The 17949-nt window shown below is 41.9% G+C and overlaps 1 protein-coding gene across 7 annotated transcripts in view; it reads left to right on the top strand.

Annotated features, from left to right (window-relative positions):
• The first annotated feature begins 12191 nt into the window (after nt 1-12191).
• Nucleotides 12192-17949, top strand: part of tpd52 (tumor protein D52) — a 152570-nt gene continuing 146812 nt past the window's right edge. For all 7 annotated transcript variants that reach the window (XR_011960725.1, XR_011960724.1, XM_072571334.1 and 4 more), the window contains exon 1: nt 12192-12369. Coding sequence is in view for 5 of the 7 variants with exons in the window: in XM_072571334.1 (XP_072427435.1) it covers nt 12351-12369 (19 nt within the window). In the remaining 2 variants the exon portion in view is untranslated. The remainder of the gene's footprint in view (nt 12370-17949) is intronic.

Below are 17949 nucleotides of genomic sequence, written 5' to 3' on the forward strand. Positions count from 1 at the left end.
TGCCACAATTTGCATCTTTCCTTTCTTTGCCAAATTAACTAATGTACAGCATCTAAACTGTTGTTTCTCAATAAACTATCAGAAAATTATTATCAATCGACAACTGTCTACATTAATTCTGATCATGAACTCCCTTAAATTAAGAGTAATTTAAATTGAGTCAAAGAAATTGATTTGGCTCATGTGATTTCACATCTGTAATGCATTGTAGAGTTGGATTTAACTCCATTCTTTCAGTTTTTCAGAAGGTCAAAGAGTATATTACATTTCCTCTGGTGTTCCTCAACGATTACATTTCATATAAATTTATAAAACATGAGGGGTACAGATAAGGTTAATAGTAGGTAATTTTTCCTAGGATGGGGGATTTCAGAGAAAGAGGAGAGAGATTTAAAAAAGACATGAGGAGCAAATTTTCACATGTGTAATGAACTTCCTGAGGAAGTATGGATGTGGACACAATTACAAAGACATTGTTAAATCTTTAAAAGGTTTGGAGGGATATGACTGATGGGACTGGTTTAATTTGGGATTATGTTTGGCATGGACTGGTTGGATCAAAGTGTCTGTTACCATGCTGTATGACTCTATATCAATGTTCCCAGAGTACCGCAGCTATGTCCAGCTGTGCAGAATTTGGAAACAGCTATATCCTACAGTGCAACTGTCCCTGAAACCAGTTGCCCTTGTTCCTTCTAGGTGATTTAAATTATTTTTGTTCATTCATGGGATGCGAGTATTGCTGGTTAAGATCATCCTATTGCTTTGAGAAGATCATAATGAAGTGCTTTCTTGAACCTCTGCAGTCATTGGAGTGTAGGTGTTCAGAGTGTACTGTGGTAGTACCGTTAATGAAGGAGTTTGAGGATTTGGACCCAGTGATAGTGAAGGAGCGACAATAATTCCAAGTCAGGATGGGGTGTGGCTTGGAGGGGAACTTGCAGATGGTGGTGTTCCCATATATCTACTCCCTTTGTTGGTAGGAGTGGTGATAGTGTGTGAGGCACATATGGGGATCCAGAAAGTAACTAGCCTTTTGTAAACATAAACAAATCCCTATATGAGAAATACAGAACTCATGAAGTGTACTGAAAGAACAACAGTTTATTTGTAAGACACAGATTGTAAGACACAGATTTTATAGAAAAGTTGTACAGTGTGATGTTACTGAAATTATATATTGTGTGAATGTATGAGAGATGGTCTGAGTGTGTGTGTGTCTGTGTGTGTGTGTGTGCCCGTCTGTCTGTGTGTGTGCCCCCATCTGTCTGTCTGTGTGTGTGCCCCTCTGTCTGTGTGTGTGTATAGTGCAATGGAGTCACCTGTAATGTGACATGAACCCAAGGTCCTGGTTGAGGCCATTCCCATGGGTACTAAACCTTGGATTCATGTTACAATACAGAAGACCCCATTGCACTATATACACAAACGGAAACACAGACAGACAGACAGACACACACACACAAATACACACACACACAGCAAAAACAGGTTTTCACAATCCTGCAGCTTCTGCTCCTGAAAACTAACAAAGAAACTAAAAGCTAGAAATCCTGGTCTCTGAGAGCTGGCCACACCAATCCAGGTGCTTCTGTTGCTCCAAACTTAAAAAAAAGGTTCAGTTTCATATGTTTTATCATCATACTAGGTAACATCATTGATGAATCTCTGGTGAAGGCTTCACTGGAGGCTCACTGATGATGTTACCTAGTATGATGATGAAACATCTGAAAGTGAACCTTCCAGCTTAGTGAGCAAACTCACATCCAGAGCTACAAATCTTTTCAAACCTCGCTTAAAAAAAAGGCCTCCCAAGCTGTTTACTTTATGGGTCTGTTTACTTTATTCTGTTTTAAAAGCTCCCTTCCAAAAACAAACAAAGTTACCTCTTGAAGCACCATCACAGGTGAACAAAGTATGAGGGGCATAGATAAGGTAGATAGGGAGAAACTGTTCCCCTTAGTAGGGGTCAATAACTAGAAGGTACAGTTTTAAATGAAGGAGCAGGAGGTTTAGAGGGGGTTTGAAGAAAATATTTTTCACCTAGAGGGTTGTGAGTATCCGAAACTCACTGCCCAAAAGGGTGGCAGAGAAGGGAACTGTCAAGACATTGAACAACTATTCAGATGAACACCTTGAAATGCCATGGCATACAGCACTGTCAGACAAGTGTTGGAAAATGGGATGAGAATAAATGGATGCTTGATGGATGGCATAGACACAATAGGCTGAGGCCCTTTTTCCATGCTGAAAAAACCTCCATGACTCCATGATTCTGTATCTGTGCCCAATGTCCTTGAAGTGAGAGCATCTGGTGTTGCCATGAGGCCTTCCTTGATCAGTCAGCACCAGATGGACTGGAGTGTGTGATCAACATAAAACAATAGAGCACAGGAACAGACCGTTTGGCTCACCATGTCTGTGCTGACCATACTGCCATTCTAAACTAATTCCATCTCTTGCATATGGTCCATATTCCTCTATTCCCTGCCTGTTCATGTGTCTATCTAAATGTATTCAAACATTGCTATTGTATCTGCTTTTATCAGCTCCCTTGGCAGTATGTTCCAGGCACATACTACATTCTGTGTAAAACATTTTTAGTTTCCAAATGTTGCAGGATTAAAAGGACTTTTATTTTTATTGTCATTTCTGGTGTCTAGGTTGATGCTGGTTTACCATTTGGTCCCATTACTTTGTTGAAACTTCATAGCGACAGGTACAAATGCATGGCTTTCTCTGCCATTTCAGAGAGCATTTGAAAGTCTATACATTGCTCTGGAGTTACATGTAGGCCAGATCAGCAAAGAATGGCAGATTTCCTTCCCTGAAGGACATCAGTGAACTGTTCTAACAATTGTTAGGCTGTTCCTAACAATCAACAATGGTTTCACAGCCATCAATAGATTCTTAATTCCAGATTTTTAAAATTGAATTCAAAATCCATCATCTGCCAAGGTGGGGTTTGCACTCAGGTCCTGGGAGGAATTAGTTGACTTTCTGGGATAATAGTCTATCAATAATAATGAGGCCATTGTTTACTCTGGCTTAAACACCAGGTAAAACATTTTGCTGGCAGTTCATAAATTTTCTTTATTTTTAAACGTAATTTGCAGTCTTTGGTAGGGGCTCTTTTAAAAAAGGTAGTATTGTTTGTTTGTATTGATTACACTTGTTTGCAAATTAAATGGCAGCACGGTTACTCAGTGATTAGCACTGCTGCTTCACAGAACCAGGGACCCAGGCTCGATTCCAGCCTTGGGAGACTGTCTGTATGGAGTTTGCACATTCTCCCTGTGTCTGTGTGGGTTTTCTACGGGTGCTCCGGTTTCCTCCCACAGTCCAAAGATGTGCTGGTCAGGTGAATTGGCCATTCTAAATTGCCCATAGTGTTAAGTGCTTTAGTCAGAGGGAAATGGGTCTGACTGGGTTTCTCTTAGGAGAGTCAGTGTGGACTTGTTGGGCTGAAGGGCCTGTTTCCACATTGTAGGGAATCTGATCTAATCTCTCAAAACTCTGTCGAGTTCATTTCAATAGTAGTCGGTTGTTCTCTGGTATTTTGTCCAATATGAATCCTTCAGCAATGGGTGTGGGCAGTGAGCATGCATTATCTAGTCAGCTGTACTCTTGACCTCACTTATAATGTGTCACAGGATATTAATGAGAAGTTCTTCCTTTCTTTTCCTTTATTATTCCCCAGCTAGCATGAGACCAAATTGTAGTGCATTCTCAAAAAACTAATCCCAACCATGATTAGGTAACCAAACATAGACAAAAGATTGTATGTGGGTCTTCCTAGAATTCATGGGTTAAGACTGCATCAAATATAATATTTTTCTGCTAATGTTTGTTTATTCATATTATTAAGCTTGTTAATGTCTTTAAGGTTCAAGTGAAATGAGTGATGGTTATTAATTGTTCATCACACATATATAGTAACACTGGATGTGGACGAATCAGCAAGACTAAGTAGCCAATAAACTCTATCCACATTTCTCATCTTCTTTCTCAGCAACTGGCACGAATCCAAATTGACATTGCCCACTGAGCCATTGATATTTTTGGAAACTTGAATCATCAGACTAAATCCAATTGTACATTTTTTATCCTTACGTGTTCCAGTTGTAGATTATTGCATGGCTAAGTTACCATGGCAAAGTTACCATGGCAATTTGCCATTTTAAATTACTAGCATTGTGTTGCAGCACCTGGACATGTTACAAAATGAAAAGTGAACTAATATACTTTTGTACAATGCAAATTGAATATGGTCTATCTACAGTAGACACAGAATGATTATTCCTAACAATAAATTCATTGTGCTGGCAAGAGCATTGGAAATATCAGGACTGTGACACTTACTTAAAAAAAACTATTGTATCACATTTCCAGATTTAACTGAAATTAAGAATTTTCTGAACTCCTGGCAACAATTGTGGGACAGATTGAACTGGCATGCTGAAATGAACAGATTTTCTGATGTGATATCAATAAGTCCAAGACTCAAAACATCTCATGGTTCAGCTGTCCATGGTAGAAATGTTATTGACATTTTTTCAAGTGTCATCCAGTTTGAGTGACAATTTTAATCTAAAATCTGGCCCAAAGGATGGATAAAGTCCCCTTAAAAAAGAAATACATAAGGTGGAATTTTTCCAATTCTCCAAGTGTGGCCTCACCAGCATCCGATACAGCTACAACATAATCTCCATGTTTTTCAACTCCATCCCTCTCACAATGAAGGACGATATTCCATCTGCCTTTTTAATTACCTGTGGCACCTGCAAACCAACTTTTTGTAATTCACACATGAAGATATCCAAATCCCTCTGTACAGCAGCATGCTGCAAGGTTGCACCATTTAAATAATAGTCCATTTTGCTGTTATTCCTATGAAAATGGACGACCCCACATTTACCAACATTGTACTCCATCTGCTAGTCCCTTGCCCACTCACTTAACCTATCTATATCCTTCAGCACACTTTCAGTGTCATCTGCACACTTTGCTCTAGACTCACTTTAATGTCATCTATGAACTTTGACTCACTTCACTTGATCCCCATCAATGTAAATTGTAAACCATTGCAGTCCCAGCACTGATCTCTGAGACACATCACTAGTCACTGATCACCAACCAGAAAAATACCTATTTATCTCCACTCTTTTGTTTCTGTTAGATAACCAATTTTCTATCCATGCTGATACATTACCCATGATGCTTTGCACCTCCATCTAATGCAGCAGCCTTTTCTGCGGCACTTTGTTGAATGCCTTTTGGAAATCCAGATACATGACATTCACCGGTTCTCCATTGTCCACCGGGATCATAATGTCCTCAAAGAATTCCAGTAAATTAGTTGAACATAATTTGCCTTTCATGAACCCATGCTATGTCTGCCTGATGGGACAATTTCTATTGAGATGCATCGCTATGTCTTCCTTCATTATAGAGTCAAGCATTTTCCCTACTGTAGGAGTTAAGCTCACAGACCTATATGAACCCACCTTTTGTCTATCTCCTTTTTTAAACATTGGCATCACATTTCCTGCTTTTCAATCTGCTGGAACCACCCCAGAATCCAGCAAATTTTGGTAAATTACCACAAGCACACATGCTATTTCCTCATCCATCTTGTTTAATGCTCTGGGATACATTCCATCAGGGCCAGGAGACTTGTCTACCTTTAGCCTCATTAGTTTGCCCAACACTACTTCTTTAGTGTTAATGATTGTTTCTAGGTCCTCACCTGCCATAGCCTCATTTGCACTTGGCATGTTATTTGTGTCTTCCACTCTGAAGGGGAAGACATACAATACCTTTCTTGGCCATTTCCTCATCTCCCAATTTTAAATCCCTCTTGTCATCCTCTAAAGGACCAACATTTTCATTTTATATATTTGTGGAAACTTTTGCTATCTGTTTTATATTCCAAGCTAGTTTACTGTCATAATCCATCTTACTTTTCTTTATAGCATTTTTTGTGGCTTTCCGTTGATCTTTAAAGGTTTTTGAATCCCATAGTTTCCCACTAGTCTTTGCCACATTTCATGCATTTGGATTTAATTTGATACGCTCCTTTACTGCCTGGTTCTCCATGACTAATTATCCCTGTTTTTACAGTCCTTCCTTTTCACTAGTATATACTTTTGCTGAGCACAGTAAAAAATTGCTTTGAAAGTCCTCCATTGTCCCATCATATAGTCGTTGCTTCCAGTCTATCTTAGCCAACTCTATGCTAATCCTATTGTAGTCTTCCTTGTTTAAGCACAAGATACTGGTCTTGGATTTTACTTTCTCACCCTCCATCTGTATTTTAAACTAAATCATTCCGTGATCGCTTCTTCTGAGAGGAACCCTAACTAATGAGATCATCAGTTATTTCTGTCTCATTACACAGTTTAAGATCTAGGATAAAAGGCAAAAATGAGGACTGCAGATGCCGGAAATCAGAGTCTAGATTACAGTGATGCTGGAAAAGCACAGCAGGTCAGGCAGCATCCAAGCAGTAGGAAAATCGACGTTTCGGGCAAAAGTCCTTCATCAGGACTGAAGGCAGGCAGCTTCCAGGGTGGAGGGTGGTGGGGCTGGGGAGAAGGTAGCAAAGAGTACAATGGGTGGATGGGGGTGGGAATGAAGGTGATAGGTCAGAGAGGAGGGTGGGGGAAGGTAGCAAAGAGTACAATGGGTGGATGGGGGTGGGGATTGTGATAGGTCAGAGAGGAGGGTGGAGCGGATAGGTGGGAAGGAAGATTGGCTGGTAGGGCAGGTCATGAGAATGGTGCTGAGCTGGAACATGGTTCAGGACAGAGGAGATGACCTGGGGGTTGCAGTGAGAGAGAGACTCACTGAGATTCTTAGGGAGCGAGGAGGTGAACTTCTTCAAGGTAGGCATCCTTGCAAGAGGATTCGCAGTATGGTTAAAATCAACTAGGCAAAAGTGAGGACTGCAGATGCTGAAAATCAGGGTCTACCCATTGTATTCTTTGCTACCTTCCCCCACCCTCCTCCCTGACCTATCACCTTCATCCCTACCCCATCCCCTCTGATTTTAATATAATTGAATTCAACATTGTTCTGGGGGTTACCATTGGCTAGAAACTTAACTGGACTAACTTCAAGAGTAAGTCAGAGACCACAAGTTCTACAGTGAGTAACTCACCAGAGCAGATCAGAGGCCAGGAATACTACAATGAGTAACTTACCTCCAGTCTCCTCAAAGCTTGTCCACCATCTACAAGGCACAAGTCAGGACTGTGATTGAATACTCCCCACATGTCTGGATTAGCACAGCTGCAACAACACTCAAGCTGCTTCACACCATCCAGGAGAAAGCAGTCAGCTTGATTAGAACTACATCCATAAATATACTATAGTAACATGCACTATTGAAATGTCCTAACACTCCATCCATACTTATGACCACTATCATCTAGAAAGGCAAAGACAGCGTACTTAGGAATATCACTACCTGCAAGTTTGGCTTCAAGCCATTCGCTATCTTGACTTGGAAATATATTATCATTCTTCAGTGTCACTGGGTCAAAACCCTGGACATCTCTCAACAGCATTGTTTTTTTTTAAATTTAGTAATGAGATGTGGATATCACTGGCTGGGCCAGTGTTTAAAGTCCATCCCTAGTTGCACTTGAACTGTCTACTCATGTAGGTTTAGCTATACCATGTGGAATTCAGTGATGCAAGGAGTCAGCTGATCATTACCTTCTCAAGGCCAATTAGGGTTGGGCAGTAAATGCTTTCTCAGTCAGACACCCCATATCCTTTAACTAAAGAAGAAAAATCCAAATGATGGATGAACTACTGAGCCAATTCATGAGATTTTTCCTCGTAGTATCCATCATTTAACACATAAGTTATCGATAATTGACTGCAACTTTTTGAATAAATCATGTTTAATTTATGTTGATTCTGGGTGTTAGATTATCAGGGTTAGCCAAAGTAATATTTATGTTTGCAGTGCTTTGGTCTTGCAGAGTAAACATTCTTTTGTTTAAAACCTTGGAATCTTGTGACTTCATTCTTTCAAAAGCTAACTGAGATTTGAGGCTTTTTATATGGCTCAATTGAGATGATAACAACCAAACATAGGTGATCCATTTAATTTGTGCTAAGTATTGATCAGGTCACTTCTGACAATTCTCCAGATCATCATTGAAGCAATGCACTGTGATCTTTGATGCGCAACTGAGAGACGATTCAGGGCTTTGAAGATGAGATTTTTGTTCGAGTCACTAGACTTAAACTCACAAAGGTCTGACTCAGGGGCAAGTATGCAATCAGCTGAGCCAAGGCTGATAATTGTGTTAAAGTTTGTAAAAAGACATCATATGTCATTATATCATTATAAATTGTCTTTGCAGGAACATTAAATTTGAGTTACAATTAAAAGGCACTGAAAAACTTTAACACAATATTTTATGCAGAGACCAGTAATGCATCCTAAAATGCCATTTTCATTATATATTTCAATACATTTCCTTCTCTGTTCATTGCCATCAACTGAAGCATTGGCCTAATTGTATTGCTGCTAGATGAGTAAGGTTATGTTGTGGGGACTTGGGCTTGAATTTCACAATGATGGTGGAATTTGAATTCTATAACAATCCAGGATTAAGTTTAATGATGAGATGATTGTTTTAAAAGTGCACCTCTTTCACTGACATCCTATAGAGAAGGCAACTATAATCCACAACAAAGTGGTTGCCTCTTAAGTGACTGAGCAAAGCACGATCCATGGGAAACTACGGGCAGCAAATGCTGGCCCAGCCAGTAATGACCATATCTCAGGCATGGACCAAAAAAAACACTCCCCATCTTCTTGTTGTAGTTTACTTTGTTGACAATTCCTCATTCCCTCACTAAGTGGCGTTCTTACCTGAGCACAGCCAAGAACAGATTCCAGTTCCCAGTTTGATGCCAAAAGCTGGAATCACTTTGTAAGCAGACCTCGGGAAAGAGGTACTGATTTGTTCTGACAGTTATCAGTAAATTTTGTGACATTGGAAAGACTCTAAATATTTGCCACCAGTACAATCATGAGACATAATGCTGATGATTCAAATTCCCTATGTTGGTAAAGAATATTGTGTTCTACTTAAGTCAAAAAGTTTTAAATTAAAAAGTGCAATTAAATTTAAAGTATAAGCTAAGGTATCAGTTTATCCATTTTGTATCCAAATTTATGAAAGGTGATTTTTAGTTCTAGCCAATTTTCTTTCTATCTGACTCCTGTCCTTTTGGTGTTGCAGGTTTGAAAGCATATCAGTGCAAATATGGCTGCCTGAAGAAATATATATTTTGAATAAATGGCAAATCTAAAGTTCCACTCCAAAACAAATTGATTAAGTGCATTTACATTCAGCATAAAACATGCAGATTCGATAATGATCTTAGTGTTTCTTCAGACTTAACAACATTTGAATTTAATGGTGCTAGCAATTTTTCTTAAAAAAAGACCTAAAATTATGTAATAAATAAATCTCCACGAACTAAGGATCCATTTGGGCAGATTAACTAAAATGAGCAAGGTGATTTCTCTCATTGATAATTATTCTGTGACCTTGAAAAATTATAGAATAATCGTAGTAATGGTGGTCACTTGGAGTGATAGTCACTTGTTTTCATTTAATTTTTTTGGTGTATCTCAGATTAATCAATAAATATAGTTTCCAATATGTTTGGCCAGTATCTTAAGTAGTGTTACAATTTGTTAATGGAATCTTCTATATGCTCCTTTTCAATCCAGTGGTAAACGTGAAGTTGCCATAATTGAACTGGACTATAGGGCTGCTCTCTAATTATAGAGGGACAACTGGTGGTGGCTTAGATATTTTCTAATCTGCTGTTACATATTTCAGTGGGGGGGGAGATGGAACGTAAACTTGGGTCTCCTGGTCCAGAGGGAAAGGCATTGCCCCTGCACCTGAAAAGCCCCCTGAGGGTCACCGTGCCTCAGGCGAGGTTGAGAACAGTAATTCATGGTGACATGAAACTACGGATGCTGGAAATCTTTCGCAACATTGATGCCAACAGCACTGGGTCGATTCCTGTACTGTCTGAGGTTACCATGAAGGACAACAAAAATTGCTAGAGGCCTAGCAGATCTGGCAACATCTGTGAAGAGAAAGCAGAGGAAACCAATACTTAGAGAAACCCTACCTTTGGGAACTTCAGCAATTTCTGTTTTTACTGTAACTGGAATCAAACCAGTGCTATTGGCATCACTTATCAGCTGTCTCACCAACTGAGCCAAACTTATTCCTATCCCCTGCAATATAGTGTGACCCATCACTGACAATAACACAAACATAGAAATTGCTGGAGAAATCAGCATGTCTGGCAGCATCTATGGCAAGAAAGCAGTGTTAACATTTTAAGTCTGGTGACTCTTTAGCAGAACTGTTGGCAGTTAGGAAAAAGTGGCATTTCCGCTGCAGATGAAGTTTGTTGGGGTAGAGGGGTGTGTGAAGAGTTGAGTGGATACGTGGAGATTGAGCCCACAGAGAGATGTGAAAGGGGTAGGTAAACACAGAGACTATGGATAGCAGGCCAGGACAGAGGAAAAGCTGAATAAGTGATAAAAAGAGCTAAGAGTAGGAGACAATGGGTGAGCCCTACTGAATGCAACCCATATAGTGTGATAATAGGCCAAGGAGTAGGTGAGAATGCTTTACCGTGCTAAAAGCAACCCCTGACATTACAAGACAGAGTGAAGGGTGGGTAAACATGGAAGGATGGAATCAGTCTCTAAAGTTATTGAACTTGATGTTGATTCCAAGAGTCTGCAGAGACCCCAAGTGGAAAATGAGATGTTGTTCTTCAAGCTTGCGCTAAGGTTGAAGAAATGGTGACATGAGAACACATTATTGAAGTCACAGACAATCTGTTAGGGGGTGGCACAGTGGCTCACTGGTTAGCACTATTGCCTCATAGCACTAGGAACATGGGTTCAAATTCCAGCCTCAGGCGACTGTCTGTGCGGAGTTTGCACAATCTCCCCAAGTCTGTGTAGATTTCCTCTGGACGCTCTGGTTTCCTCCCAGAGTCCAAAGATGTGCAGGTTAAGTTGATTGGCCAAGCTAAATTGTTCCGTAGTGTCCAGGGATGTGTAGGTTAGGTGGATTAGCCATGGGAAATGCAACGTTACAGAAATGGGCTGGGTCTAGGTGGGATGCTCTTTGGAGGCTTGGTGTAGACTTGTTGGGCTGAATGGCCTGTTTCCGCACTGTAAGTACTCAATGGATTAACTGGAAGCTTGGGGTCATTTCTGTCGATGGAATATAGGCACTCCACATAACAGTTACCCAGTCTACATGACAAGGTGGTTCAGTGGTTAGCATCGCTGCCACACAGCATTCGGGACTTGTAAATCTGGGTTCAATTCCAGCCTCAGTTGGAGTTTGCACATTCTTCCTGTCTCTGCATGGGTTTCCTCTGAGTGGTCCAGTTTATTCCCACAGTCCAAACATGTGCAGGTTACGTGGATTGGCCTTGCTAAATTGTCCGGAGTATGGATGTGCGGGCTCGGCGGATTAGCCATGGGAAATGCAGGGATACAGGAGTATGGGGGTGGGATGCTCTTTGGAGGGTCGGTGTAGACTTGATGGGCTTATGCCTGAAATGCTGACTCTCCTGCTCCTCGAATGCTGCTCAGCCTGCTGTGTTTTTTTCCAGCAGCACACCTTTTGACATTTGCTTCCTTCCACACTGTAAGGATTTTCCCTCCCCCACTGCAGATGATACCAAATTGTGTACAGTGAATGCCCCAGACTGGACAGAGGTGAAATGCAGGCTGCTTCACCCGCCAGGTCTGCTCCTGGGGCCTTGGGCGGTAAGAACGAAATAAACGAATAGGTGTTGCACCTTCTGCGATTGCAAAGGGGAGCTGCGGTGGGGAGTCGTATTGGGAACGGAGGATGGGTAGGCCGGAGTCATAAAGCGCCAGTTGATTTGCGGACGGCACAGCCAAGCCCATAACAGGTACAGTCATGGCGACAACGTCCACCTCAGTGCGTACCACTCCCCGCCACCAACGGCCGCTGGGAAACCACGTGCTCGTACGGGCGGGAACGTCAACCCGTGCGCGGTGACGTTCACCCGTGCGCGGTGACGTTAAGCGAGGCCGTCCCGCACGCCGCGGTCTGAGGCGGTTAATGGGCGTGGCCGCGGTGAGGGCGGGGTTTGTGTTGGCTCCGGGAGTAGGCGGGCGGACGGAGTGGGTGCAGCGGTCGTGCTGCCAGTGCAGGCGGTGGGCCGCTTGAGCGCCGTAGTTGTAACGGTCGAAACGAATACCTCCCCGTTCCCCGTTATTGGTGAAGAAAGGACGCGGGATGGACACGTCTAACCAAGGTAAATGAAACTGGGCCGAGTGCAGCTGGAGCTTCGAGGCGCCGCCTGGTTTAAATTGATCCACGAGCCGTCTATGCCAGGACGGTGTATAATCTCTGCTAATAAGGGCCACCATAATCCGGCTCCCTCGATTTTCCTTTCTGCTGCGTGGTGCCAAAAGGAAAACTGCGTTCATCGTTTTAGTGAACTAACGTTTTGTTTACCGCCTGAAACTGACTCACCTTGAGGGATGTCGGTGCCAACAGTTGTTACAATTATTTGCATTTTTTAAAAATTGAGCCGAAATGCAACTAATTTGCTCATTGCTGGAATTGCAGTAATATCTTCTCGAGGTTTGGTGCTCCAATTTTGAGCCTTTCACGTGTTTTCACTCGTGTGACCTGCAGGTTGCTTGTAAATATTATTCCATTTTTTTTGGTTCTGGAAGAGAATGTACTTAAACTGGATCACAATGAACAGCTCGTGATATTTCCAAACCTCGATTTACATATCATGTGCCAGTTATTTGCACAATTGAAGGTTGCCGAAAGTGCACCATACATGGTATAATGCTACCTACGCGTCATTAACTTCACTCTTACAATTGCAGAATCATCGAGTTTTTCTTTAAGAAGTTGTCTGCCTGTCGTGTAATGCATTTGTCAGTCATGGCTGTGGTCTTTTAACACCTTGGCATATATCTGATTTTAGGGCATTTGGCTAGTAGTGGCAAACATTTTTTTCTAGAACATTTGTTTTAGAAAAAATGTTTGCCATTGCTATGATCTTTGTGTGTGTGATTGTATTAGTTACTTACTAATAGCTTTTGGTTTACAAAAAAGACTTTTTTCCCCTTTTTTTAGTTGTTCAAGGTATGCTTCTTCCAGTCTTAGGAATATTGTGTATTCATATTTGTAGATTACTGTATCAAATGGATATTTGATGTAGATTTGATTTTGAGTCGTGTGTGGTGCTGGAAAAGCGCAGTAGGTCAGGCAGCATCTGAGGAGCAGGAGAATCGATGTTTTGGGCATGACCCCTTCATCATGAATTCCTGACCTGTGCTTTTCCACATTCTTGACTCTGATTTCCAGCATCTGTAGTCCTCACTTTCTTAGCTTTGTTCAGCTGAGGTGGTTATTAGGACTAATTCTACCTTTGCCTAATGTATGTTTGTGTCTTGAACTGGTTGCTGTGTGATGCAAGAATCTTGAGTTGTAAAAGAGAAGCATCTTCCCTTCTGCTGTCAGTTGCAGTGTTTGCATGTAAAATTATTTCACCTGACCTATTTTGGCAGTAGAAGGTGGAAGCATGATTCAGTTAATTGTTGAAACTACTTTAACATTAAAAGGAGCTACTTCACAAATGCATTTTGAGGATATTTAAGTGACCCTGCTGTTTTATGTTGATCTAAACTGTTCTTAACTTGGGCAGAGAATTATTTTTTAAAACTTGCCATTAATTTCTTGGTGCTTGCTCAGACTTCACTGGATGAGTACAGATGGGAAGGATGTTTTGTGAATGTTTAACTTGTTTCCCCAGAAATTATTTGATTCAATTATTTAATTTTTCATTTCCTGATATTCACTTCCATTGCCCTAACCAGAAATGCATTGAACAAGTTTATCACTTGAATTTTTTAAATCTGTTCTGTATTTGCCGTTTACTGGTTTGAACTACTGTTAGGAGAAAGTGAGGACTGCTATTACCTTGGATTTGTTCAGTTTAATTTGAGTTTTTTTTCTAATGTATGTTTTCCGTTTAGTTTATGGCCTAATACTTTAGTCTTCCAAGATTTTTTCAGACAAATACCAGATCTAAAGTTAAAATTCTAAATTGGAGGAAGGCCAGTTTTGAAATTATTAGGCAAGAACGCCCAAAAATCGATTGGGGGTGAATGTCTGCAGACACGGTGGCTCAGTGGTTAGCACTGCTGCCTCACAGTATCAGGGTCCCAGGTTCGATTCTAGCCTCTGTGCAAACTCCACACAGGGAGTTGCCATTCTCCCAGTGTCTATGTGGGTTTCCTCTGGGTACTTCGGTTTCCTCCCAAAGTCCAAAGATGTGCAGGTCAGGTGAATTGGCCATGCTAAATTGCTCATAGCGTTAGGTGCATTAGTCAGAGGGAAATGAGTCTGGGTGGGTTACTCTTCGGAGGGTCGGTGTGAACTTGTTGGACCAAAGGGCCTGTTTCTGCACTGTAGGGAATCTAATCCAAAATCTAAAGTAAAGGGATGGAAAATGAGATGAGAATCCACGGACTGTTCGTTTTGGGATGAAGGGTGAGGCTGGTAGGTTTAGGCAATGCTGGATGACTTGAGAAATTTGAGGTTTTTGTTAAGAACAAGAAGGAAGCATATATCAGGTATCGATTGAGTGAAAGTATAAAGGCAGTAAGAGTATACTTAAGAGGGAAATCAGGAGGGCGAAAAGGGGACAAGGTAGCTTTGGCAAATGGGGTTAAGGAGCATCTAAAGGGATTTTATAAATACATTAAGGACAAAAGGGTAACTAGGGAGAGAAAAGGGCCTCTCAAAGATCAGCAAGACATCACTGTGGAACTGCAGGAAACGGTGGAGATAACAAGTATTTTGTCTGTGTTTACTGTGGATATGGATATAGAAGTTGAAGAATGTGGGGAAATAAAATCCATATCGGAGGTAGTGTTGGATGGCTGCAAACACCAATGTGGGTAAATCCTGGAACCTGATCAGGTGTATCTGAGAACTCTGTGGGAAGCTAGGGAAGTGATAGCTGAACCCCTTGCTCAGATATTTGCATTGTCAATAGCCATGAGTGAAGTGCTGGAAGACTGGAGGTTGGCAAATGTCATGCCATTGTTTAAGAAAGAGGGTAAGGAAAAGCCAGAGAGCAATAGACCAATCAACCTGATAGTACTAGTGGGCAAATTGTCGGAGGAAATCCTCAGGGTCAGGGCTTGCATGTATTTGGAAATGTAAGTACTGATTAAGGATAGTCAACATGGCTTTATGCGTAGGAAATCGTGTGTCTCCAGTCATAGAATCATAGAAATGTACAGCATGGAAACAGACACTTCGGTCCAACCCGTCCATGCCAACCAGATATCCCAACCCAATTTAGTCCCACTTGCCAGCACACAGCCCATATCCCTTCCTATTCATATACTCCTCCAAATGCCTCTTAAATGTTGTAATTGTACCAGCCTCCACCACTTCCTCTGGCAGCTCATTCCATACACGTACCACTCTCTGCGTGAAAAAGTTGCCCCTTGGGTCTCTTGTATATCTTTCCCCTCTCACCCTAAACTATGCCCTCTAGTTCTGGACTCCCTGACCCCAGGGAAAAGACTTTGTCTATTTACCCTATCCATGCCCCTCATAATGTTGTAAACCTCTATAAGATCACCCCTCAGCCTTCGACGCTCCAGGGAAAACAGCCGCAGACTGTCCAGCCTCTCCCTATAGCTCAATCCTCCAACCCTGGCAACGTCCTTGTAAACCTTTTCTGAACCCTTTCAAGTATCACAACATCTTTCTGATAGGAAGGAGATCAGAATCGTATGCAATATTCCAACAGTGGCCTAACCAATGTCCTGTACAGCCACAACATGACCTCCCAACTCCTGTACTCAATACTCTGACCAATAAAGGAAAGCATACCAAACACCTTCACTATCCTATCTACCTGTGACTCCACTTTCAAGGAGCTATGAACCTGCATTCCAAGGTCTCTTTGTTCAGCAACACTCCCTAGGACCTTATCATTAAGTGTATAAGTCTTGCTAAGATTTGCTTTCCCAAAATGCAGCACCTTGCATTTATCTGAATGAAACTCCATCTGCCACTTCTCAGCCAATTGGCCCATCTGGTCAAGATCCTGTTGTAATCTGAGGTAATCTTCTTCGCTGTCCACGACCCCTCCAATTTTGGTGTCATCTGCAATCTTACTAACTGTACCTCTTATGCTCGCATCCAAATCATCTATGTAAATGACAAAAAGTAGGGGACCTAGCACCGATCCTTGTGGCAGTCCACTGGTCACAGGCCTCCAGTCTGGAAAAACAACCATCCACTACCACCCTCTGTCTTCTACCTTTTGAGCCAGTTGTGTATCCAAATGGCTAGTTCTCCCTGTATTCCATGAGATCTAACCTTGCTAATCAGTCTCCCATGGGGAACCTTGTCTTATGCCTTACTTAAGTTCATTTCGATCACATCTACTGCTCTGCCCTCGTCAATTCCTCTAGTCTGAGTTTTTTTCCCCCCCAAGTAGGAATGGAAGAGGATTGAGGGCAGAGCAGTGAACATGATCTGAAGGGCTTTTGCCCGAAACATCAATTTTCTTGCTCTTTGGATGCTGCCTGACCTGCTGTGCTTTTCCAGCACCACTCTAATCTAGACTCTGGTTTCCAGCATCTGCAGTCCTCACTTTTGCCTATGATCTATATGGACCTAAGTAAGGTATTTGATAAGATTCCTCGTGGTAGAGTGGTTAGCAAGGTTGGATCTCATTGAATACAGGGAGAATTAGCCATTTGGATACAGCACTGGCTTGAAGGTAGAAGACAGGGTGTTGATAGTGCTTTTCAGACTGGAGGCCTGTCCCCAGTGGTGTGCCACAATAATTGTGCTGGGTCCACTGCTTTTTGTCACTTATCTAAATTATTTGGATGTGAACCTAAGTATGATTACTAAGTTTGCAGATGACACCAAAATTTGAAGTGCAGTGGACAGCAAAGGTTATCTCAGTACAGTGGGATCTTGATCACAGGCCAATGGGTCAAGCAGTGGCAGATGGAGTTTGACGGATAAGTTGAATAAATAAGTCTTTTCCCTGACCTTTGGAAATCCAAAACTAGAAGGCATAAGTTAAGTGAGAGGGGAAAGATTTTCAAAATTACCTATGGGGCAACTTCTTCATGCAGAGGGTGGTGTGTGTGAAATGAGCTGCCAGAGGAAGTGGTGGAGGCTGGTACAATTACAACACTTAAAAGGCATTTGGATGGGTATATGAGCAGCACGGTGGCACAGTGGTTAGCACTGCTGCCTCACAGCGCCAGAGACCCGGGTTCAATTCCTGACTCAGGCGACTGACTGTGTGGAGTTTGCACATTCTCCCCGTGTCTGCGTGGGTTTCCTCCGGGTGCTCCGGTTTCCTCCCACAGTCCAAAGATGTGCACGTCAGGTGAATTGGCCATGCTAAATTGCCCCTTGTGGTTAGGTAAAGGGGTAAATGTACGGGAATGGGTTGGTTGCGGGTCGGTGTGGACTTGTTGGGCCGAAGGGCCTGTTTCCACACTGTAAGTAATCTAATCTAAGAAATGAATAGGAAGGGTTAGGATGGGTATGGGCCAAATGCTGGCAAATGGGACGAGGTTAATTTAGGATAGCTGGCCAGCATTGATGGGTTAGACCGAAATGTGTGTTTCTGTACTGTACATCTTTATGCCTGAGTTAGCCTCCATGACTCAGTTGTTTCATATTGAATTCATGTTTACTTTCTTGTACTTGCAGGATCTCTGTTTGTTTTATGTCATGGTGAGTAAACATAGTTGTAGCATCTGTCTTGTGTTGGTTTATAGAAGTAAATGGTTTCAGGATGACTTCCTCTAACCAGTAT

Source organism: Chiloscyllium punctatum, chromosome 5 (assembly GCF_047496795.1).
Source record: "Chiloscyllium punctatum isolate Juve2018m chromosome 5, sChiPun1.3, whole genome shotgun sequence".
Lineage (NCBI taxonomy): Eukaryota > Metazoa > Chordata > Chondrichthyes > Orectolobiformes > Hemiscylliidae > Chiloscyllium > Chiloscyllium punctatum.